Source organism: Aquarana catesbeiana, linkage group LG09, assembly GCF_042186555.1.
Source record: "Aquarana catesbeiana isolate 2022-GZ linkage group LG09, ASM4218655v1, whole genome shotgun sequence".
Taxonomy (NCBI): Eukaryota; Metazoa; Chordata; class Amphibia; order Anura; family Ranidae; genus Aquarana; species Aquarana catesbeiana.
Genome location: NC_133332.1, coordinates 126362795 through 126388661, shown reverse-complemented (window position 1 = coordinate 126388661; position 25867 = coordinate 126362795). Strand labels below are relative to the sequence as shown.

Sequence of the window (25867 nt, the reverse complement as noted above, 5' to 3'; positions counted from 1 at the left end):
TGCATTTATCATTGCATTTTTAATTTACCTGTTTTTGCGCTGCACTTTACCTTAGGCATTTTACTTGGATTATGTGATGATCTTTTTGTGCTAGCTGCATTAGTTTTTAGCTTATTTAGGAATTATTTTTTGCGCTGATTGCTTTATTTGTATTTACTACACAATGACTGGCTGTGACTGGAAGTCATTCATTGTGTACCATTGCCTTGTGATTTGCTGTAATTGGTCTCAATGATCAAATGGTACCAACAGCGACCTGATACACTGATCTATCATCATCAGGGTGACATCTGCAGCGCGGCCCGATCCTGGGAGGACATCATACGTCCACCCAGAATAGCAGAGCTCCTGCTTCATCCGCTATATTACTATAGGCTGGGTGGGAAGTGGTTTAGCTAGTTAGGTCTGGGCTGGAATTCTACTTAAAACAGGATTGAAGCTGGGGGAGGGGGTAGCCAGCTTGTGTTAGGGATGAAAAAATATCAGCTGGCCAGCACCACAGCCAAATGGACATCCAATCCGATCTTTTAATTGCTATCTCTCGAGTACATGGAAACCGGAAAGAAAGCTGACCATAGTGAAGCCCACTTAGTTACATAGTAAGACCCCATTCACACAGGGGCAACACGACTTGCAGGTCGCCTCAGCGAGGCGACCTGCAAACGACTGCCCGGGCGACTTGCAAAACGACTTCTGTATAGAAGTCTATGCAAGTCGCCCCAAGTCGCCCCCGAAGTCGTACAGGAACCTTTTTCTAAGTTGGAGCGACTTGCGTCGCTCCCCTTAGAACGGTTCCATAGCACAGAACGGGAGGCGACTTGTCAGGCGACTAGGTCGCCTGACAAGTCGTCCCTGTGTGAATGGGCTCTTAGTCTTTTCCAACTTTCAGCCTTCCAGCCCCTGGGTACATGTATTGATGCATTATCTTATATGAATTGTTTCATTTATTTGAGCACAGTCACTTTTAAAGGGGAATCCCATTATGATCATGTCTAAGTTAAAGCGGGGGTCCAACTATCTATGGTTTTTTTTTTTTGTTTTTTTTGAGTTCATTCACAAACTTTTCTTCTCAGCATTACATACTCACATATTGTGTGTAATATGTCCGCCTGTGTCAGATTTCGTCGGAAAGAATAACTTATATTATTCACTGCAGGCGGTTTCCATCTTCATTGTGGGCATTTGAAGCCCACAAGCATTTATTTCCTGGATGTGGTGAATGCTGTGCTCCCAGCATTCACCGCTCGTTCCCGCACATGCTCAGTGGCATCCTGGGAAGCCTGAGACTAGCTCCCAGGAGTCTGGGAGAGGCTAGAAACACGCCTACTCCCATGGGAGGAGAACCAGGAAGTGCAAAGAAGAATAGAAAAATAAACGGTAATTACGGCGATTTAAATTTTTTTTACGGCATGTCAGCATCTAGGCAAGGAAGAGAATACATACAGATATTGTTCAAAATTTGGGTGGAACCCCGCTTTAAGTGGGATCTGGAAATGCATCTAATCCTGTCCATATTGGCACAAATATTTGTATTGAGTGGTGTTATCTTTTATTTTGTAATTTTCCAGTGCTGCAGTTTCTTTCTATACTGTAATACTTGGCCCGAGTATTGTGCTAGCAGCTTTTCCATATAATGTTTTGGACCTTTAGCATGTGAGTTTTCTCTTTTATAAAAATGTCTCCTGACTAGAGAATGCACACATTAGAGGAAGTGCGGTCACAAGGTTATGTACTGAAGAGAGAATCCCTGCTGGATCTGAACCCTAAGGGTTTTTTTTTTTTTTTTTAATTTCGTATAGAGTAATGGAAAGTTCTAACCCCTGTCAGTTTTTTTTGAGCCCCGTAGGGAAGATTTCAATTTACTTCCTGTCCCATAGCCAAAATGGAAAGTAAGGGAAAATCCTTCCAAAAGTGAAGGAATCCTGGGGTGTCACCAGAACTAATGTTCCCATTGGAAGATTTCCCCTCTATTACTGTTCAGGTGTCAATCCAAAATTTGGGATTTTCTCTTCCTTTCACCTTCGATGATAATGGTAAGCTGGACAAAGGGGGTGAATCTCCCTAACGGGGACACAGACAGCAATAAAAGGTGACAGGTATTCTGATTCCTCCACACTCTGTCCAAAACTAAAAGGTTGTGCCTTTAGGGCAGGGATATGCAATAAACGGTCCTCCAGCCGTTGCAAAACTACTAGTCCCATCATGCTTGTGGCTGTCAGTCTTGCTATGCCTCATGGGACTTGTAGTTCTGCAACAGCTGGAGGTCTGCTAATTGCATATCCCTGCTTTAGGGCATTCTGGGGGGGTGGAGGGGGGGGGGGATATAAAGGAAACTGGTAAGCTGTGTTTTTTTTTTTGTTTTGTTTTTTTTTTTAGGTCTCTGTTGCAAAGTGTCATTCTGTAGTGACTTCTGATTTCTGGTGCTTGTTCTGCTTTTGGCTGGAGTTGTTTTTAAGGTTAACTCTGTACAAATTCTTTAGGCGACCTTTGTCCACTCTGTATTTTAGAACACTAGCCGCTCAGTGTGACTTTACAGCGTGCCTGGAGAGCTCATGATTTGATCATTTCTGGGTGAAATGCAGCCATATCATAGCGATGAATCCTCATTTACCCTTTCGGCATTGTGGGTAAGACTGTTTTTCTTGGACAAGCAAGTTTTCCATTTGTATAGTATTATATGTCAGTGGAATGAGTGTTAGGAATACTTCACTAGTACACAGAATATATAGAATAGAATTTGAGATTTTTAGGTTCTAATATGTGGCTATAAACCATATATTGTATATTTTTTCATTTTTTTTTTTTTCCGTTCACGCAGTGGGTTGGACAAAAAAAAAAAAAAAAAACTGATTCCCCCATCCACACATTCACTGTCGATTAGGGTATCACTCCTGCTGAGCTATTGTATTCTGGCCAGGAGCCTTCCCCGATGGCAATACACAATGATTAGTATTGCTGGCTATAGGCGGTGACACTGATTGGGGAAAAACCCGACAGGCTGGTTGTACACAAGTCTATTGACTTGTGTAGAACCAATTAGCTCATACATGGTATGAAAGTTGGCTGGTCCCTGCTGAACTGGGGCCAAATTTTGAGCCATGTATGGGCAGTGTAATAGTTTGGTATTGACACCTTGTCCAGGACATTCAGATAAAATTATATACTCAGTTTATGTAGCACCAACAAATTATGCAGAACTTTACAATACTGTACATTCACATCAGCCCCTGTCTTCAATGAGTTTACAGTCTATTATCCATATCTCACATATGGGCCAATTGTACACAGGAGCCAATTATCCTGCCAGCATGTCTTTTGAGTATAGGAGGAAAGCAGAGTGCCCAAGGGAGAACTGTAGTCCATGGTATCCTTGAATTTGGAGAGGAGAATGGGAGACCCAAATTGAGGCGGATTTGATTTAAAGGATAATTTCATCTTTGGGAACATGTTACATGTTTCACTTGATCTTAGGGTGGAGACGTTCCTGTACTAGCTGTCGCTGTTTGAAAACAGTGTGGCTGTGTGGGGCTCCGTCCACATGACCGATGACATTAATACACAAAACTGTGTGTGTATGAATGAACTACCATCCTTAGCAGTTGTTGACTTGTAGTTCTCAATGAACTACCACAGTGTTGTGGTAGTAGTCTTCCTGTCAGGGAGTATCTGCTTACCTGTACGGGATGTATGGGCAATCGGGTACGCTGACTGTGTGCAGGAGACCTGCATGGCATCAGCGATCTGCTGATCGCTGGTACAATGCTTTCCAGGCTATTGCAACAAAAAAAACTAATAAATGAACTTTTTTTTTTTTTACATGCAAAAAAGTGTGTGTGTATAATATATATTTTTTTAAGTGAACTTCTCTTTTAAGCTGAATACACACGTATTGAAATTCAGACTGTTCAGCAGGAACTAGCTGAATTTCGATCTGTGTAGCCCCCTCTGTTCAACAGAAGTCGTTAAACTACCTTTTGTCGAACAGTCCTGCTGGAAAACCTGCTTTTGATCAGCCGCTGAAGCCCTTGGCTGCAGTGCTGATCGGTGTGTTTTGATGGGAGTGGGGAATCCACCCTCTCCAAATACAATAGCATAGGGAGGGGGATTCCTGTTTCCATGTTGCTTGTGTGAAAACAGGAATCTGTGATTTCTGTTTTATATTTTTTTTTATTTTTTGTTTTCCTAGCCCTCTGATGGAATTAAAAAACAGTGTGTGTACCCAGGTGGTGTGTGTTATTCTTTTTTTCTTGTTTAGACGGTCATGCAGGAGCTTTTAGTATTATAAGGAGGGACATCAAGCTAATTTGTATGCATTTACTGTTCTACCTGCCAGTGGATTTGCCATTCTGTAGTTGACTAGTAACAATCCATTATTTTTTTTTTTTTGCACTTATGTGTGGATGGTCAAATCTTATCTTCTCTTGAGAAGTCTTGGGAGAGCCAAGCTATTTTTTCATTGGGTCTTTTAGGCCCCTTTCAGATGGATGGATCCTCCTGCCCAGTGGGGAATCTCTCAGCTGACCCCCACTGAGCAGGCAGATGAAAGGCCTGTGTTCACTCCACTGCTGCAGAGCGGACACAGCCAGATTTCCTCTATGGGCAGTCGGATGTTCACGGACTGCCTGTCTGTTTCCATTAGACTGTCATCCGATCCACCAGACGGTTGAGGAACGGATCCCTCATCTGTTTTTAGCAGATAGGATTGGATCGATGTTGGCAGGTGTCCACAGACACATTGGCATCAGCCGCTCCAAAGAGAGCAATGGATGGTCTGATCAGTCCACCTGCGTGAAAGGGGCCTTGGATCAAACTCTGAAACATTGAAGGTTATTCTGAATATATCCTAATGCTGTTGTGATCAGTAAATAATTTATTTGTCCTTTTAATTTTTTTTTAGGAAACTGGATCATGTTGTATTCATTTAATTTGTTCTGAGATCTCACATGGTCCTGCCACTGTTGGCTTCTAAAGATTGTCAGCAGCAGGCCCGGACTGGCCATTGGGCACAGTGGGCATTTGCCCGGTTGGCCAGGCCAAGGCCGCTATAGCAGACAGAGAAGCCGAACAGGCTTGTCTTTCCTCTGCGCTGACTGCCGCTCATGGATGGGAAAAGACAGGGAGTAGAGCGATGTCAGATATTTAGCGGAGGAGGATGCAGCGATCACTACCTGGGTTGGCAGTAAGTGGCCCTATGAGTGGTAGTTGCAGCCCCCACAACCAGCGGTCTGCACTGTGCTGGCATCAGCACCTAGTGTACAGCCCGGAGTCACTTGGCTTCAGAGCTCCCCACGAAGAGGAGGGGAGGGGGGGTGTTCAATTGGGAGCAGGCAGAAGCAGCGCCAGGTGGGTATTTCTACACCCCCAGAATTTCTCCTACCACACTCATCTGCAGCCCATATGACAAGTGATGCTGGAGTGTGTGGAGCAGCGTTTTGATTTCACATACTGTCTGTAGGTTCCTTGTCTTTCAGGCTGTCTCTGCTGTCCATGTCCTCGGCTCAGCCACGCCCCCTTCCTGTGTGTAGCAGAGCATGCCCGAGGCATGCAGTGAAGTTTACAAAGGTCTGTTTTCCTGTGTTGTAATGCAGATGCCTAAATGTGAAAGGGGTGAGGGGTGGCTGCATATAATTGGCTGGGGTAGCTGTAGTGATATGGTGTCTTCTTGGGGCAAAACATTACTATTGTGTGACAATGTCCATAGCCAGCTTTGTGTCAACCATGAGCAGATCAATCTTATGGGGACTTTGAGGGCTTCAAGATCTGCTTGTCACTGAACTTTATTTGAAGCAAGGTGTCCCAACTCACTCCAAATGTCAAGTGTTATGAGCACACAGCCTGTAAGCATGCAATGTTTTGTAAATGGGAATTCACCCTGTTAAAGATGCATACACTATTATCAAGAAGAGGACACAGAGTTTTTACACGTGGCTGTTTTAGATTGCAGGGTATTTGTCCAGCACTTAGGCATGCTTCACACTAGTGTGATGTGTGTTGTGGTGACTTGAGGTGTGATTATGCAGTGCAACTTGTGAGCGATTTTTGTGCGATTTTACTCCTGTACCATTTGGTGAAATTGTATTCCAGGTAGTCAAGGCACTGCTGCTGTTCCTTTGCCTTGAAGGAGAGTTGAGGGTTAAACAGCTCTGAACAAGTCTGGAGGAAAAGAGATTTCATCTCCAAATACGGAAAGGTTTCTTCACAGTAAGAGCTGTGAAAATGTGGAATAGACTCCCTCAGGAGCTGGTTCTGGCCAGCTCTAGAGATTGCTATAAAGGAGAAGTCCAGCCTGAGTTCGTTTGGCTGGGCTTCTCCTATATATCAGTCCAGGCACCGTGTCATCCTGATTTAGGAAGTCTGGATCTGCCAGTTGCCTGGACTGATGGCAGTCTCAGCCTCTCAGCGAGCCGCTGAGACAGCCGGTCCCTGCCCCTCCACAGCTCAACGCTCCAATCAGTGTGGAGGAGCAGAGCAGGAGAGATGCTGACTGATAGGCAGTAGCTCCCCGCTCTGGAAGGTTTGAGAACTGAGCCATCAGCGGTGTTCGGTGGCTCGGTTCTCAGTGAAGAGGCGGCGGGGGACAGATGCAGCATCCACCTAGGTAAGTATAATTAGCCAAAAAAAAAAAAACATACTTCTCTTTAGGAGAAAGGCCTGGATTATTTCCTAAATGTACATAATATAACTGGATACTAACATTTTATAGGTAAAGTTGATCCAGGGAAAATCCGATTGCCTCTCGGGGGATCAAGAAGGAATTTTTTTCCCCCCACTGGAGCACATTGGATCATACTTTACTGGGGACTCTGTCTCAACTGTGGGTATAGCATTGTATATATGGAGATTTTCTATTTGTGTTTTTTTTTTTCTATGTTGATTGAGCGGGATGGACTTGTGTCTTTTTTTAACCATGTAACTATGGGGGTAGGACTTTGTGGCAATATTGCAGTGGTACAGTTCCCTCTCCTGCATACAGCCACCATAGTGCTAAAGCCTCTTAGCCCTTATCACTTTAGCCAGCTTGGGAATTTAAAGACTCTGAAGCACCCTATAGGAAGGGAGAGGAAGGTGGATATGACACCAACAATGGGGATTACTTTAGTGACAGTAATAATGGGACACGGTGGACATATTTTACTCAGACAGCAGCCACAGGGCCAACTGTAGATGCAAACAAGATACAAAAGTCAACAAGCTGTAATGCAAGTATTACAGACTCACAAATTATGATTTTAAGATGACCATACACTACACAGTCTGATTGTACACTCTACTTTAGATCTACCAGGAAATATAGAGTATAAGGGCTTGTTTATTTTATACAAATACAATGCATTGCTTTTATAAAATCTAAAGGAGATTGTACAATCAGATTGTGTAGTGTATGGCTACCTTAAGTCTCTGTTGGGGAGGAAAACATTAAGGGAGTAAGCTCTGTGTGTGAATGGACATGCAGATCAGGAGCGAGCCTGCTTGGGTGCCCCCATTGCAAGCTGCTTGATGTGGGGGCACTCGGCAGGAGGGAGGGACCAGGAGTGCTGATGAGGGACCCCAGAAGAGGAGGATCAGGCTGCTCTGTGCAAAACCGATACACAGAGGAGGTACGTATGACAAGCGACTTTAATTTTACTTTAAATGTCACGTTGTGCTGCCCTGCCTCCTCGCGTGGTGTTCAGTTATATTGGTGTGGTGGCCCATAGTATTGGTGTGGTTGTCTGTAGTATTGGTGGGCTGAAGTATTGGTGTGGTGAGCAGAATCAGCTCTGCTGCATCCCCCCAAAGCATGTACACAGCAAATTCCCAACTCCTCTGCACAGTAAGAAGTGAAGACAGGTCTCATAGACGTGCACATGGGGTGTGCCTGGGTACACCCTAATCTGGGGGTCAGCAACTGTCGGAAACCTGCCGGTGAGGAGGGTGACGGGGTGGCATTTAGTGGAACTGATTGGCTGTACAGCTCTCTAATAAGCCCAGAGGGGTCTTGGTTCTCCTCTCAAAGTAAGTTTGTGAGAATCCCCATCATCCCTGTCACAGTAATTGAACCAGGCTAAATATAACAAAAATACATTGAGAAAGGGTTAGTTGTCAATATTTATAATTTTTGGTTTAAAAAAAATAATAAAAATGGGCTGCTCAGTCTAAAATGCCCGGGCCTGTTTTTTGTCCCAGTCTGGGCCTGGTCAGCAGTATCTTCTAAGACAAGGTCTTAACTTGCAGTGATGGTGAACCTTGGCACCCCAGATGTTTTAGAACAACATTTCCCATGATGCTCACCTACACTGCAGAGTGCATGAGCATCAGTATCAGCATGTAGTTCCAAAACATCTCGGGTGCCAAGGTTCGTCGTCGCTGTATGGAATGTAGATAAATGGCTTTCTTCATTTATTGGGGTGAAGCTTTCAGAGATTGACAGGTGCTGTAAAATGTAGAAAATTTGGTAAACCACAGATAGGGCCTTATGTGTACAAGTAAATGGCTTATTTTGTCTTCTGCAGTTTTTTAAAATCTCGATTCACTTTCTGTGGAATATTTTAGCTCCTTTTCGAAGCGCTGACTTTTTGCAAGCTTTTGAAGGGTGCAGCATTTTGGCTCTTTGCAACAAAGGCAGCTAACCGCTGCAAGTATTTGACTTGAAGTCCAAAGGCAACACCCTTCACTTGATGTGCATCATCAGAACTAATTTAGCCACAGCACAGCGTAAATTACAGGGCTCACTAGCTACTGTTTGAATCAAGGGATAATAGGAAGCGTGCTGTATCCGTTCCCTGTCATAGATTTTTGGCAAGGTAGATACATTTACTGGAATGCAGTGTTTAATGGACATCCTGTATTAATTCAGTCAGTCCGGCACTAGGGAGATTTTCCCTTGCTTCCATCTGTTAAAGAGCAGAGATCATTACATGGGAGACACCAAGCAAAAAGTATGGACAGGAGGGACAAATAGGCCGCAGTTACAGGTAAGGGGAATTTGGGTATGAACAATGGTCATTATTTTCAGGACTTTTATTTTAGATCAAAACCTAAATGGATTTTAAAGAGGCACAAAGGGCATCCAGCCATAGCATTAGGATTGTGCTACTACAGATTTTGAAACCGATATAGAAACATTGTGACCTAAAGATATATTTATTTTGCTAATAGATTATAGCTGGACAACACAAGCCTTGAGAGGTGGGGTGTTCTTTCTGACACCCATGAAATAAAGTACAGAAATAAGTTAAGTGGTGGTGGAAACTGTCCCTATTCTGTCCAACTTTCATTTCAAATAAATAAAACTGTTAGTTGTAGCTAGGTTTTAATCATTGAGCATGCCCTTGTCTACAACAGATGTATATTTATTACCAGATGGGATTAATATTGAATATTGTATAGAATAGAGCTCCAGTGTGGCCGATATTCCAGGTCAGGGCTGTAGAATTGTCTCCTTCTGCTTGTGTGTTTTTCCAACTTTTCAGGCAGAAAATGCTTTGAAACATTAATTTTCACCATATGACAAATACATCCTTTGTCAAAGAAGGATTATAGGAGAGTTTTTACTGCATTGTAATATTTAGCTTTCCATCATACACTTACGCCAGAGGAGCCACGGAGAGAATCTTTCAAACCATCAACAATAACCTACTGTCACAGTTAACATATCATACACCGGTGATGTGCTTGCTGAACAGAGCTAATACCTTTAAGTATTTTCTCATTTATTTTGCATGAATCTAACCCTCGCATCGGTGACATCCCTGTCAGCTATGCCCAGTGGAGCGAAATGTTTTTGGATCTATGCTCAGGCTTGTCATTACCTTTTTTAGTGTTGCTCCACCCTAAACTGCTATTTCTGTTTTAGATCAGGGGTGTCCAACCTGCAGCCCACGATGGCTATGAATGCCGTAAACTTGCTTAAAAAGTTTTTCAAACGCAATTAAAAAAAAAAATACACTTTTAATGAATTAAAAAAATAACTAAACAGTAAAGTTAGCCCAATTTTTTTTGTATAATGTGAAAGATGATGTTACACTGCAAGAATCGTGACCTTTATTCTAAGCAAAAAAAATCGTGATTCTCATTTTAGCCAGAATCATGCAGCTCTACTGTGCAAGCCTGTACTACATATGTATAAAGAATGAAGTGTATATTACACCTGGCCAGAGCAGGGATGCTGGCGGCCTTTGAAATCCAAACATGAGCCTGGCTTGCCCATAGAGGATAACCGCTTTACTCAGCACATGCCCTAGGCTTAAAGTGGTATTAAACCCAAAAGCAAACATTTATTTCTCTTTTGTTCATTGACAGACACAGCGCTCCATTATTCAGAACCATAGGGTTATACCGCCCCCTACAGGAGTAGGACAGTAGGCAGAAAAAAAGACTTGGCTACGCCTATGGGCAGTCTTAGGTGGTATACACCCCCCTCTCTGCTATAGGCCTTCAGTTTTTTTTTTCTGTCTAGTCAGGAGTAAGGACCTAGTTCCCTGCTGGGATCTCTAGTCCTGGGAATTTTTTTGTTTATTTTCTTTTTTCCTGGATTTTTCTCAGGTGAGATCTACAATCAACTGCCGGGCTGGGTGACAGGTTGGACACTAAGATCCAGTGGTCTCCCCAGTCTGGCCAGCTAGCGTGTGCAGACCGCAGCTATGCCCTAGGCCAGTGGACGGTGGTTGGCCCTGCGAGTTAAACGTCTCGCGAGGTCGCATATGACCGGGTCTTGGCCTGAGTCGCAGCGTTCCTCATGGCCGACAGCCCCCACTTTGGTGGCGAGAGGATCTGTCTCGGAGCACTACCTGCACGCTTCGCTGGATTGGTAAGTACGGGGCCCTCTCCTCCTTCCCTGTATGTGCTGTGGGGCGCAGGTACTCCCTGGGGTGGTCGTAATTTAGGCCGCGGCTTTGCGGCCTACCGACCGGGTGCTGGGTGGGCTTGGATCGGTCCGGTCCCCCCACGGGCCGCACACAAGCGGCAGGTAGCTGGAAATTTAGGCAGCGGCTTTTGCGGCCTGCTAGGCCTTGTGGCTGCCTCCTACCAGAGGCGCGGCGCTGTGGGGGATCTGAGGGCAATCTCATTTTAGGGGTCCTTTAGGTGGGCCCGGCGCGGGTGCTCCTGGCGCTCCCTTTGAGGGACCTCAGTGGTACCTCTTGTGGACAGCATCCGTCGGCACCCCTTGCGCGGGGCCGTGGTCGGCACCCCCCTATGAGGGGCCTCTTTGACATCCCCTGTCATCCCCTCAGTCAGCAGGGGTCTCTGGTGGCCCCCTCCTGAGTTTTTTGTGGTAGCACTTAGGCACATAGCCTAGTAAATGTCACCCCCCCGCCCTCCCCTACCTCCTCTGTCTCGAACAATCCTATATCTGGCTCTGCCGCCATGAACGTGGCCCACCTTCCTGGGTTGGTGGCCACACTCCCTGTCCTATCAGGGAGTGAGGATGATTCCTCCACAACTGCAGTGGTGCACGAAAAGGCGCTGGTTGTCGCACTTATTACATCTGTGCGGGAACCTTTCAAGATGGGGGATGCTGCGGTGGAGGGCCAGTTCCCCTTTTGACACCCATAAGCCGTCTTGCGTACCCCTTTGAGGAGTCCCTCCTTCAGAAGTGGATTGTTCCACCAGTATTGGACCCCCTGTCTCTAGGCTGCTCAAGGCTACCATGATTCCAATAGAGGAATCTCTGGCTTCTAAAGATCCAACTGACATACCTGGAGGGGGAGCAGAATCCCCCTGACTTTGCTGCATTGGCGGACCTGTTGGTCTAGGCACTGCAGTTTGTCTGATATGCCTCTTGGCCACAGTTCTCCTGGCTTCTGAGCTCTGTTTCCGTAGTGGTGCTTAGACATGTATTGTGGGGGGCTACCCTGGATGACATTACACGTCTTGATTTTGTCCAGTTAAAAGATAGTTTTCCGGCCTTGTTCCCCGTAAAGAGTTTTTTTTTTTTTTTTTTTTGCTTCCAATGTGCGTCTCTCGCCAGACCGTTTGCTGTTCTCCTCCATGGGGCTGTGCAAGCCCTGTTGCTTCAGAGTGTGATTGTCCCGGTTCCCATTTTGGGAACAGTTTCAGGGGTTTTATTCAAACCTGTTTACAGTCCAAAAGATGGAGGGCATTTGCGGTCCTGGGCTACCTGGACGATCTTCTTCTGCAAGTCCTTGACTACCCTGAGGGGCAACGTAGCTCCTATACGGACCTTGACAGATTTCAGTTGGCTTCTATACTATCTGAAGTCTGCCTTGGCCCTTTTCAGAACATTGGCTTATCTGGGCCTGACCTGGGCTTCAGCTCTGGCATGAGTGTTTCTTCCTCTGGACAAACTCCAGAAGTTGCATGCTGCGTTTTCATTTACTGATCTGCATGTGGGTGTTTGGGTCTGATGGTATCTACCTTTTTTTGAGGCGATTCCATTTGCACAGTTCCATACAAGCTCCCTTCGGGGAGATCCTGGCATAATGGGACAAGTGCCCGAGGTCTCAGAACAATCGGATTTTGCTGAGCCAGGAAGCCAAAGATTCCCTGGTCCGGTGGCTTTGCTCTTCGGTTCTTTGGCGGGGTAAATCCTTTCTCCCCTTGTATTGAACAGAGTGACCACCAATGCCAGTCTATCCGGGTGGGGAGGTATCCTGGGACTGAGCTCTGCTCAGGGTCTTTGGACGCTGGTGGAATCCGGACTACCGCGCAATATCCTGGAACTTCGAGCGATTAGACTATATCTGGATCATGGACGGATTGAATTTGGTGGCTCTCGGTACGGATCCAGTCGGACAATGCAACGGCCGTGGCTTATGTCGGTCATTAGGGGGGCCAAATAGGGTGTTGGCAGCCCTGGCAGTTTCCAGTATCCTTCGGTGGGCAGAACGTCTCGTTCCAGCACTCTCCGACGTACACATTCCAGGAGTGGAATACTGAAAGGCGGATGCCTCAGTCGCTAGGGTTGGACCGTGGGGTGGGCCCTTCGCCGGGCCGCGTTTTTCATCGGATGGGACACTCCTGAGTTGGATCTGTTCGCGTCCTGGCGCAACAGAACTGTATCAAGCTTTCTGGCAGGGTCACGGGATCTTCTGGTGGGCACCTTCAATCACTCTGGTGGCCCATGGGGCCGGTAACGTTTGCTGTACACCTTTCCTCCTCTCTAGCCTCTGCTGTGGTTTTTGCGCAGGATCACGGCTGCGGAGATTCCAGGCATTCTATTGGCTCCGGATGGGTCCCGTCGATTTTTGTTCCTTGGAAACTGCCTCTCGGGGAGAATCTACTGTCCCAAGGGCCGTATTTCCATCCTGCTTTAGAGTCGCTGGTTTTAACGGCCTTGCTGTGATGAGCCAGGTGCTGCAGTTCCGATGTTGCTGATGGCTAGGGAGTCTACCTCCTAGGAGGTTGTACCTCCCGGATGTGGAAAGCGCATATATCCTGGTGTGAGTCACTGGGCATTCATCCTTGTCCTTTCTCGGTGGCTCCGATTCCGACCTCCCTGCACAGGGGTTGAGCAGGAATGGGCCTCAGGTACCATCAAGAGCCAGGTGTCAGACTGGGTGGTCTTCTTCAGCATCCCCTGGTCTCGCATTTCCTGGTGCGTACCTTTTTTATTCAAGGGGTTCAACGTCTGTTTCCACCGGTGTGGTCTCTTCTACCTCCGTGGGATCTGAACTTAATGATTTCGGTTCTACAGAAACCTCTTTCAAAATATTCAGGAGATTCTACTCTCTTGGAAGGTGGCCTCTTTGTGGCTATCACCTCTCCTCGCAGGGTGTCATGGCATTATCATGTCATACACCTTACCCAGTGTTATACAAGGTTAAGGTGGTTCTTCGCACTTTTCCATCATTCCTTCCTCTAATTTCCCTTTGACCAAGGACATTGTATTGCCTTCCTTATGTCCCTGGTTAACATCCTAACGAATTTGCCTTATCCTCCCTGGATGTGTTTTGGGGAATTCAGGTGTATTTGGCAGCCACTGAGTCTTTTTGGAGGTCAGACTCACTGTGATCCCGAACGGGCCAAGAAAGGGGCTGTCTGCTTCTTCTGCAACCATTTTTGGATGGATCAGACAGATGATGACTCTGGCCTATTCTGTCAGGGATCGGGTTCCTCCTTTTCCCCGTTACAGCGCATTCTTCTTGGGTTCCTAGTGCCTCTTGGGCCTTCTGTCATCAGGCGTTCGTTACGCAAGTTTGCCAGGTGGCCACTTGGTGAACAGTGTACACTTTCACAACGTTCTACGAAGTGAATGTGTTGGCATCTGCTGATGCCTCTTTTGGCCGCAAGGTTTTGCAGGCTGCTGTTTAGATGGTCTATTCCCTTTTGAAGGGGTATTGTTCAGGTTGGGCTCCAGTTTGTTCCATGTTGAGCTCCTGTTACCTGGCTGGCTCTTGTGTTAGCCTTGATTTTTTGTTGTCCCACCCCTCATGTTTGGCACTGCTTTGGGACGTCCCTATGGTTCTGAATAATGGAGCACTGTGTCTGTCAATAAACGAAAGAGAAAATGAGATTTTTGACTTAACGTAAAATCCATTTCTCTTTGTTCATTGACAGACACAGCACCCACCCCTCTATGGAGTTTTAATACTTCTGACACTGCTGGTTACCAAACTGAAAGCTGGGCAGTCCTAGGTGGTATACACCCCCCTCTCTGCTATAAGCTAAGTCTTTTTTTTTTTCCTGCCTAGTGTCCTACTCCTGTAGGGGGCGGTATAACCCTATGATTCTTAATAATGGAGAGCTGTGTCTGTCAATGAACTCAGAGAAATGGATTTTACAGTAGGTCAAAAATCCAATTTTTACTGCAGCCTACACTTTCTTACCTGTGATAGCTGCATTTTTTAGCTTGCTTGCTTCTATTTTCATCTGGTGATCCAATCAGTAAGTCTGTTCTTGTTAAAAAAAAAAACATTCTGCAGGACAGCTTGTTATCAGTTGCAGAGATGAGACAAACCATTTAACCTCAGCAGGGGTGCTTACAGTGATCCGTTTTTATTTATGTAAAACCTTTATCCCAAAAGGGCAAAAAACTATTGCTGTAACTGCTTATAAAATATTAGCTGACGTTTTGATCCAGTTAGTGTATTTAAATCTTCTAGTACATTTAACATTACCCTCCCCCTGACTGAGGATGCTGCTTTGCAAAGGTGGCCCCAAGTGCTCCTTAATCCAGAGTAGGGGCACTCTAATACAGGAGGTACATTACTGCTCAGATCACCAGGTGAAAACAAAGGGGAAGAAGCCTAAAAAAAAGAAAACAAATGCAGCCATTACATCTAATGGTTGGTAAGCTGCAATAAATTACGTTTTTGGTTTTAGTGCAATACCACTTTAAGATGTACACAATGATTATTTGATATGGCCGGGCATAGTGTAGGTGTAGGATTTAAAAGACAACTGGTAATACTAGGGAAAATCAACACGGCACTGGTCCTAGGCACACTGGGCAATATAGACCTCCCTTTCTACACATTTGATGGAACACTTGTAGTGAAATATTTGCTAAAAAGTGGAATTTAAACTTGCCCTAACTGACCCAACGCCTATGCTAACAAACTTGTGTACGAAAGCTGTACATTCTTACATATTTTCAGGTCCAGTCATGTGATCTATCTCCCTTATGTCAGCCAGCGCAGAAGAAGGGGCGCCAACGGATGGGCCATAAAAGCCTATGGATGACGTCACTGCTGCAAGCTTTACTAGCCATTGTCAAAAAGCTCTCTCCTTTCACCTGCAGCCCCCCGCTGGCTGACACGGGAAATCATGTGACCAGACCAAACTGAAAATGGCAGTACACTGATCTTCACAGTGAATGGATGTGCCTGGATTGGAGTTGTCAGCACAAGTCTAATTATTGGATCATTGGAGGATGGGCAGGATGTTTACCCAGCACAGCCAGAAGGCTGACCACACTGGAATGGATGAGTTCTCCTGCCTAGTGTGGTCAGTTTGAAATAGCAAAGCAGGACTGGCAATAATTGCCAGGTATTTTAAACAAAGGAATTTTATACAAAGAGAACAGGAATAGGAAATGTTGGGCTAACATATCTTTAACGAGTAGTTGGTTAAAGTGGTTGTTAACTCACTTTCACATATTTACACTATCCGTTTTGTCTCTTTATACAGTGCCCCCCCTCTGTTGTCTTAAAATTCCTCCTTTACCGTTAGTCACGGCGGCTTCTGGCGCTCATGTAACCGGCCGTGTCTCCTCTCTGCCTGTCTGACAGAAGCAGCGGGCGGGGCTGAGATTTTACCGCTAACGTCAGAGAGGAGACAGGCCGGTCACGTGACCGCCGTGAGATACGGTAAAGGAGGAATTTTTTAAAATAAAACAGCAGGGCACTGTATTGGGAGACCAAACAGATAGTATTGGCATACATTAGTTATTTCTGCAGCAGGAGGCGGATGGGGCGGCACTCTCTCTAGGTGACACTCACGGGGGGCACAGAGGAGACAGACACAGGAGAGCAGGCTGCGGGTGACCACTATGTCAGCGGTCAGCAGCCATGAATATCGTGGTCTGTTTACATAGGGGAGGGGAGAAACTGGCAGGATCAGCCAGGTTTTTTAGGTGTTACAGGGGTCCAAATTACACAGCGCAAGCACCGTACTGTATAAAATGCTTGGGTTAACAAACGCTTTAAGTTGGAATTTAAATGAACATTTTGGCTAGGACAGACGGCGTGAGCCTAGCATAGGGAATGTGATCTTCCTCTGACCTTCAGTACATTTTTGGGGTATGACTGATGTTTAAACTTGCAATTCTTCTATAGTTGAAGTGGGCCAAGGGGAGTAAAGAGTAATGTGTCCTCCCGTGTTTAATATTTTATCTAGTTACATCTTCATCTTATAAACATCCTAAAACCTTCATCTTATAAACATCTTTCCAAAATGTGTTCATTTTGGAAAGAACATTTACATCGCAGTGTGATCGTTTTTGCATTTGATGTGGACTAAAGTGTACATACTGTGTAACCAAAACCTTTTCTAGTTTTATTGTGAAATCACTGAACAATTAAGCACCATAAAAGACCTTTTATTAATAGACACACAGTGAGTTTATTGAAATGAAGACTTGCATGTATTACATTTTCCATTTTAGGTTTACAAAATCTTTACAGTGGAACTAAACTTTTTCAATCAACATTTTTTAATCCTTATGCATTGGCAGTAGGGATGAGCCGAACACCCTCCTGTTCGGTTCGCAGCAGAACTTGCGAACAGGCAAAAAATTTGGCAGAACACAAACACCGTTAAAGTCTATAGGACACGAACATGAATAATCAAAAGTGCTCATTTTAAAGGCTTATATGCAAGTTATTGTCATAAAAAGTGTTTGGGGTGGGGACCCGGGTCCTGCCCCAGGGGACATGTATCAATGCAAAACATTTTTTTTTAAAACTGCCGTTTTTTTCGGGAGCAGTGATATATTTTTTTTTTTTTTTTTTCTTTTAATGCTTAAAGTAAAACCATAAAATTAAATATTCCTTTTTAAATTTCATGCCTGGGGGATGTCTATAGTATGCCTGCAAACTGGCACATTATTCCCATGTTTAGAACAGTACCACAGCAAAATGACCTTTTTTTTTGAATTACCCAGCATAGTCTCCATCCTTAGGACTAGTGGTATACGTGTACAGAAATAGCTTATGAACATTGGGTTAAATACCAATTAGTATGAGAGTCTGAGATGTCGTGGTAGAGAATTTGATAATAAGATCAGAAATTAACAGGTTAAAGACACTACTTCTGAGTATGTAAGTAGATTTATTATGTAGTTATAATAAAGTATTGGAGCACTTTATTTCTGTATAAGTAAGATTGGTAGTATTGTGGTCATCGGACCTCTAACAATCCTACGAAATTACTGAAGTGCATCCATAGGTAGTTCTTGAAAAATCAGGGACAAGAAGGGATGTCGAAAATGGAATTCCCTCAAAGGGAAGTTAAGTGTATCAGAGAATGGTAAGGGAAAGTAAAGGATAGTGTACATTTGTATATTTTCTTATTTCTCATTTGTCTTTGTTGTAATCTTAAAAGGAATATTATTGTAAAAATGTGGCATATTCCGTTGTCTGAAAATGTTGCCAACAAGCCCACGTTTCCCGGAATGAAGTGGAAGAATCATGGGCTTGATGGATAAGCTCCTCCCATTTCAGCTATGTTATTTACCCTTTTAATCCATTCTGCTATTGTGGATGGGTGGATTTCCAGTGTACTGGAATTCATATTTTGGCAGCATTGATAAGGTGTAACACTAGAGAGCGGTGATGAGATTTTCTGGATATAGAGGAGTGATGTAAAAGTAATTGGGCCAGTGTGAAGTCAATTTTGAGAGAAGTGATACGAGTGATAAGTTGATAAACTTTGGTCGAGAATTTTTGAATCACAGGGCATTCCCACCAGATGTGTAATAGGGAGCCATCATGTGCATGACATCTCCAACATATGGATGGAATAAGGGGATTTATTTTGTGTAATTTGAGTGGAGTTTGGTGCCATCTTGCAAAAATTTTGAAACCGTTTTCTTGTGCAGAAACATTAACCGAACCCTTTATGAATATGTGAGTATATTTTCCCCCAATCTTCTTCAGAAAGACTTAAGGAGAGGTCTTTTTCCCACTTTATCGTTGCTAGATTAGATTTAGTTCTGCATTCAGCGAAAAAAATATATATGATCGATATCAAGTGTCTCTGTGGCTCTGAATTCATACAAAGCTTTTCAAAGTTTTTCTTGTCTCGAAAGAACTGAATGTGTGTTAGGGTCATTGAGAACATTTTTAAGTTGAGTGTTAGCCGGTGAAGGAAATTGAGGAATGTCCATCAATGTCATGAGTGTGGATTTGGGTAAAAATTTGTGATTGGAAAAGAATTATCCTGCTCTGAAATCTGATTGGTGACCTAAATTGAGAGGGAAACGTATGAACCAATTCCTGGGGGAAGTTTGGGGTTTTTGCAAACCGGTGTTGGCGGTCCTGGTAAGGAAGAAATTGTAAATGGTTTACACATTTTTGTGAATGTCCGCAAAGTGTAGCCTGTTAACGGGTGTTGTTTGCATCGTATTGGAATACGGGCCACAGCTGTCCAGGGAAGTTGTCGAAGTGGCAAAAGAGAGAATGCATGTTCTAATATGGATCTATGCCTTAGTGCTGGCATGTATGTTCCAGTTTACAACCCTCGATAGCTGACAAGCCCAATAATATTTGCGAAGGTCTGGTAGTCCCATACCACCCTTCATTTTAGGAAGTGTTAATCTATCATAGCTCAACCTTGGTCGTAATTTACCCCAGATAAATTCTGAGCAGGATTTGCAAAATATTCATTTTAACAATGGCCGTTCTACCGAGCCATGAAAACAGTCCCGAAGACCACGACTTGAGATCCTTCTGTATGTTATGAAGAATCTGAGTATAATTTATGCTGTATAGATCTGATAGGTGGATAGGGATTTGGGTTCCTAAATATGTAATCAATTTTGTATTCCATTTAAATGCGAAATTAGCTTGGCATTGTGTTAACGTTTTCTTTAACCAAAGATATTCTAAGTGCTTACGATTTTGCAAAGGTAATCTGCAAATTAGCTAAAGTATCAAATAATGCTAGCTCTTTAAGAAGATTGGGAATAGTAATATGTGGATCTTTTAAGAACAGGATATCATCAACTAATTTGTAAGTGATTTGAGCAATTGTGATGCCTTTTGATATCCGGATTCTCTTTTAGGCATAAAAACAAAGGTTCAAGGGTAATGACAAAAATAAAAGGGGATGAAGGGCAACCTTGACGTGTTCCGTTATAAACGGAGAAGGCGTCCGACAGGTGACCATTAACTCTTACTCTGGCTGTCGGGCCTGTATATAAAGCCATAATAAATTGTAACATACGCTCTCGTATACCAATTTTTAATAGGACTTCTGTTATAAAGTCCCATGCCACCCTGTCGAACGCCTTCTCCGCATCCAAGGAAAGGTAAAAACCTTGTTGATTTGTAAAAGTTAGCCAATGATATATATTAAAAGCTTTTCCCTCGCCTGCCTGCCTGGAATAAATCCTACTTGATCTATCGTAATTAGGTTAGGTAGTAGTGGTAAAAGTCTGTTTGCCAAAATTTTTGCATAAATCTTAAGATCTATGTTTAATAAAGATATTGGTCTATAATTGGAGATTGACGTTGGGTCGTTGTTAGGTTTTGGGATTACTGTTATGTGCGCAGTAAGAAGGTCTCGGGGTGGTGGTATATCTGAAGAGTATTAAATGTTGTAAAAAATGAAAAAATGTAAAATAAGTTTTAACCACTTTCCGACCGCCTCACGCAGATATACTGCGGCAGAATGGCACGGGCAGGCAGAATCGCGTACCTGTACGTGATCTGCCTCCCGCGGGCGGGGGGTACGATCGGACCCCCCCCCCCCCCCCCCCCCGGTGCCCGAGGCGGTCGGCTTGTGTCTGGGAGCGATGAGAGGTGAGGGGGAGACCCCCCCTCGTGATCGCTCCCAGCCAATCAGATTCTTCCTCTGCTGCTGTATGCTAAACAGCAGCAGAGGAAATTATGTCATCTCTCCTCGGCTCTGTATTTTCTGTTCCGGCGCCGAGGAGAGAAGACTTCAATGTGAGTGCACAAACACTAGGGTTGTCCCGATACCACTTTTTAGGACTGAGTACAAGTACTGATACTTTTTTCAAGTACTCGCCGAAACCAATTACCGATACTTTTTTTTTTTTTTTTTTTAATGTCACGTGACAGTTTTTTTTTTTGCTATTTTTTTTTTGGGGGGGGGGGGGGGGGGGGTGAACGTTGTATGTGTGTGTGTGTGTGTGTGTGTGTGTGTGTGTGTGTGTGTGTGTGGTTTTTTTTTTTTTTTTTTTTTTTTTTTTTACAATAATATTTTTTTATTCTTTTTTTTTTTGTTTTTTTTTTTTTTTTAATCAGCCCTTTTGGGGGCTTTGGTGAGATATCAGGGGTCTTAACAGACCTATGATATCTCCCCCTTGAGAAAGAGACAGAGGATAGAGATTACCCAGTCCCTTTCTCTGCAGCCTCAGCTGCACTGAGAATGAATGGAGAGAAGACAGCGGCTCCTCTCCATTCATAAACTGACACATCGTAATCACAGGAGATTACAATGTTTCAGTTATGTGTATGGACAGAGTCAGCTGACTCTATCCATACACAAAGGAAGGAGGAGGGGGACGGAGGAACTGAGGGGGAGAACGGAGGGGACAGATAAGGAGAGAGGAACGGAGGGGACAGATAAGGAGAGAGGAACGGAGGGGACAGATAAGGAGAGAGGAACGGAGGGGACAGATAAGGAGAGAGGAATGCAGGGGACAGCGGAGGGGGACAGAGGAAAGGAGGGGGCATGGAGGAGGATGCAGTGACAGTCAGCGGTGAGCGATCACCGCTGTATGTCACTAAAGCTGGTGAAAGCCGCTGGGGGAGAAGCTTGTAACTCCCCCCACGCGCCGATCACCGCTGACTTCAAGGTATCGGGGGAAGCATCGGGAGCATTTGCCCGAGTACAAGTACTTGGGCAAATGCTCTGTATCGGTGCCGATACCGATACTAGTATCGGTATCGGGACAACCCTAACAAACACTACACACAGTGTAGAACATGCCAGGCACACATTACACCCCCGATTCCCCCCCCCCCCCCGTCACACTGACACCAAGCAGTTTTTTTTTTTTTTTCTGATTACTGCATTGGTGTCAGTTTGTGATAGTGTGGTAGGGCAGTTAGTGTTAGCCCCCTTTTAGGTCTAGGGTACCCCCCTAACCCCCCCAAATAAAGTTTTAACCCCTTGATCACCCCCCGTCGCCAGTGTCACTAAGCGATCATTTTTCTGATCGCTGTATTAGTGTCACTGGTGACGCTAGTTAGGGAGGTAAATATTTAGGTTCGCCATCAGCGTTTTATAGCGTCAGGGATTGGGATTGCCCCCTAGTTAACCCTTTCACCAGTGATCACCATATAAGTGTTACGGGTGACGCTGGTTAGTTCGTTAATTTTTATAGTGTCAGGGCACCCGCCGTTTATTACCGAATAAAGGTTTAGCCCCCTGATCGCCTGGCGGTGATATGCGTCGCCCCAGGCAGCGTCAGATTAGCGCCAGTACCGCTAACACCCACGCACGCAGCATACGCCTCCCTTAGTGGTATAGTATCTGAACGGATCAATATCTGATCCGATCAGATCTATACTAGCGTCCCCAGCAGTTTAGGGTTCCTAAAAGCGCAGTGTTAGCAGGATCAGCCCAGATACCTGCTAGCACCTGCGTTTTGCCCCTCCGCCCAGCCCAGCCCACCCAAGTGCAATATCGATCGATCACTGTCACTTACAAAACACTAAACACATAACTGCAGTGTTCGCAGAGTCAGGCCTGATCCCTGCGATCTCTAACAGTTTTTTTGGTAGCGTTTTGGTGAACTGGCAAGCACCAGCCCCAGGCAGCGCCAGGTTAGCGCCAGTACCGCTAACACTCACGCATGCACCGTACACCTCCCTTAGTGGTATAGTATCTGAACGGATCAATATATGATCCGATCAGATCTATATTAGCGTCCCCAGCAGTTTAGGGTTCCCAAAAATGCAGTGTTAGCGGGATCAGTCCAGATACCTGCTAGCACCTGCATTTTGCCCCTCCGCCCGGCCCGGCCCAGCCCACCCAAATGCAGTATCGATCGATCACTGTCACTTACAAAACACTAAACACATAACTGCAGCATTCGCAGAGTCAGGCCTGATCCCTGCGATCGCTAACAGTTTTTTTTTTTGGAAGCGTTTTGGTGAACTGCAAGCACCAGCGGCCTAGTACACCCCGGTCGTAGTCAAACCAGCACTGCAGTAACATTTGGTGACGTGGTGAGTCCCATAAATGCAGTTCAAGCTGGTGAGGTGGCAAGCACAAGTCGTGCTCATAGTGCCCTTCCTGCTGCGTTCGCCAATCCTAATTGGGAACCCACCACTTCTACAGCACCCGTACTTCCCCCATTCACATCCCCAAAGAAATGCAGTCGGCTGCATGAGAGGCAGCAGGGTGATTGATATCTTGGAAACCTGAGAGGTTGGGGGTACCTGAGGACTGAGACTGGATTGCTGCACTGGACTAATGAATGATTTTCCCATATGCAGGTTTATACCCGTATCTAAACTGTGGTGCTGAAGAGGAGTGGGCACACACAAGAGCCAAGATTGAAATGTAAAAGGAGGATGGAGGCTTGAGGGTCACAATATTTTTTGAGTTGCAGATCTTTTCTTCTAAAATGTTTTAATAATGTTATGACATATGGATGGTTTACATGGGAATGGTGCCTAGTTCAGTTCTTCATAAGCATTTTAATGTGGAAATTGGCGAGGGTGCTTCTCTTTGTATATTTGAAATTAACAATCCAAAACTGGGGTATGGGTTGATAAATCAGCCCATCCAACAAATGTCATGATAGTTTGTTTGTATTCTGTCACAGGTGCTAAACAGAGCTGAGTTAAGTGTTGTTTTAGCAATTTCCTGTAGATCTTTCATATTATCCAAAAAAGCATATTTTTCCCCGATTTAAAACTGCCCTTGCTAAAATAGGACGATGAGATAAACATGTTAAAACTGCCATTTCCTAAATGGATTGTGTCCAGTGACTCCAAAAGACAGTTTGTTTGTAATTGTGTCACATTAAGACGACATTGGGGCTTTTGTACAGAAACATAATTCAGAGTTCAGCATCCAGTGCAATCAAGATTGCAGTCTTGAGCAGAAGGGGAAACTGTAGATTGATCTTCTGGCGATGGATGTAATATCATTGAAGTGTTGTCTTACTTTAACTTTAGGAAGTGAACCATTAACTTCAGTTATGATTTTTCTTGTGTTTGACAGTGCCCTGGAGAAGAGAACCGCGTTGGAACGCGCACAGTGTATGTGGGACACAGGCCAGCTTCAGAAACTGATTCTTACATTGCGCCAAAATTCAGCGATAACAGGATTGTCTCATCTAAGGTTGGTTCATTCTATTTACGTTACAGGGAATCTATGCTGTGATTTCAGAATGCATCCTATCACTGCTGTAAAGCTTGTCTGGAAGTCATATTTTTTTTTACTTTCACTTTTTGTGTCTGGCTGCTAACCAGATAGATGTAAATTCTCTCTCTAGCAGTGTTCTGTATGTGTCAGACATTTTGTACTCGTATACATTTGTTATCTAACTTCAGAGATTTACATTAATGATAAGCACCTTAAAGTTGTTCTTTTGTAAGAAAATGATGGGAGGGTGCCATAAGTGGCCTGGAATGGTAGTTTTCTGGCAGTGTCTGATTTAAAGGGCTAGTAAACACACAGGGGTATGTTTACTAAAACTGGAGAGTGCAAAATCTTAGTTGCATAGTAGGTGAGGTTGAAAAAAAGACACAAGTCCATCAAGTCCAACCTATGTGTGTGATTATATGATAGTATTAGATTGTATATCCCTGTATGATGTGGTCATTCAGGTGCGTATCTAATAGTTTTTTGAAACTATCGATGCTCCCCGCTGAAACCACCGCCTGTGGAAGGGAATTCCACATCCTTGCCGCTCTTACAGTAAAGAACCCTCTAAGTAGTTTAAGGTTAAACCTCTTTTCTTCTAATTTTAATGAGTGGCCACTCATTAAGTCTTGTTAAACTCCCTTCCACCAAAAAGTTTTATCCCTATTGTGGGGTCACCAGTACGGTATTTATAAATTGAAATCATATCCCCTCTAAAGCGTCTCTTCTCCAGAGAGAATAAGTTCAGTCCTTGCAACTTTTCTTCATAACTAATATCCTCCAGAACCTTTATTAGCTTTGTTGCCCTTCTTTGTACTCGCTCCATTTCCAGTACATCCTTCCTGAGGACTGGTGCCCAGAACTGGACCGTATACTCCAGGTGAGGCCGGACCAGAGTCTTGTAGAGTGGGAGAATTATCGTTTTATCTCTTGAGTTAATCCTCTTTTTAATGCATGCCAATATTCTGTTTGCTTTGTTAGCAGCAGGTTGGCATTGCATGCTGTTGCTGAGCCTTTCATCTACTAGGACCCTCAGGTCCTTTTCCATCCTAGATTCCCCCAGAGGTTCTCCCCCCAGTGTATAGATTGCATTCATATTTTTGCCACTCAAATGCATTATTTTAAATGTTTCTATATTAAACCTCATTTGCCATGTAGTCGCCCACCCCATTAATTTGTTCAGATCTTTTTGCAAGGTTTCCACATCCTGCAGAGAAGTTTATTGCCCTGCTTAGCTTAGTATCGTCCACAAATAAATCTCTTTGCATTCAAGAAGTGTCTGGCGCCCATGACTCTACCTTACATTACACCCACTATGCCTTGCAACCCACTCTATTAGACCAAAGGAGGCCTGGAACCTTGCTACATTTACTTATATTTTTTCGTTTCATTAATAAATAATTAATTTCAGTGCCATCATCCACATACAGAAATAGCAGGAACAAGGTAAATCCATCCAATTTAATTTACAAAGACTGAAAAGTGCAAAATCTGGTGCAGTGGTGCATAGTAGCCAATCAGCTTCTAACTTCAGCTTGTTAAATTTAGGCTTTGACAATAAAACCTGAAATCTGATTTTGCACTCTTCAGTCTTGGTAAATCCATCCTATTTAATTTACATTGTTCCTTCTATTTCTGTATGTGAATGATGGCACTGTAATTATGTTATAAATGAAAAAATATATATAAGTACCTGTAGTAAGTTCCCAGGCCTCCTTTAGTCTAATGAGAACCTCCTGAGCCAGGAACAACTGACATCCTTCTGTACATAGTGGGTGTCATGTAAGGTAGATTCATGGGCGCCAGACACTTCTTGAATGCAAACAGATTTATTTTCTCCCACAGAACCGTGAGAGAGAGGGTTTAGGGCCAGGACACCCTTAGGTAGTTGCAATGTCAATTGGCAGACTCTGAG

At 44.3% G+C, this 25867-nt stretch overlaps 1 protein-coding gene across 4 annotated transcripts in view; it reads left to right on the top strand.

Moving 5' to 3' along the window:
• The window catches only part of ATP11C (ATPase phospholipid transporting 11C (ATP11C blood group)), a 273446-nt gene that overhangs the window by 46435 nt on the left and 201144 nt on the right, over positions 1 to 25867 (top strand). For 3 of the 4 annotated variants that reach the window (XM_073599253.1, XM_073599254.1, XM_073599255.1), the window contains exons 1-2: positions 2493 to 2627; positions 23809 to 23928. In XM_073599253.1, coding sequence (XP_073455354.1) covers positions 2577 to 2627; positions 23809 to 23928 — 171 coding nt within the window. In that variant the 5' untranslated portion in view covers positions 2493 to 2576. Of the gene's footprint in view, positions 1 to 2492; positions 2628 to 23808; positions 23929 to 25867 lie in introns of those variants that run through there. The other variant, XM_073599256.1, reaches the window with a different exon arrangement.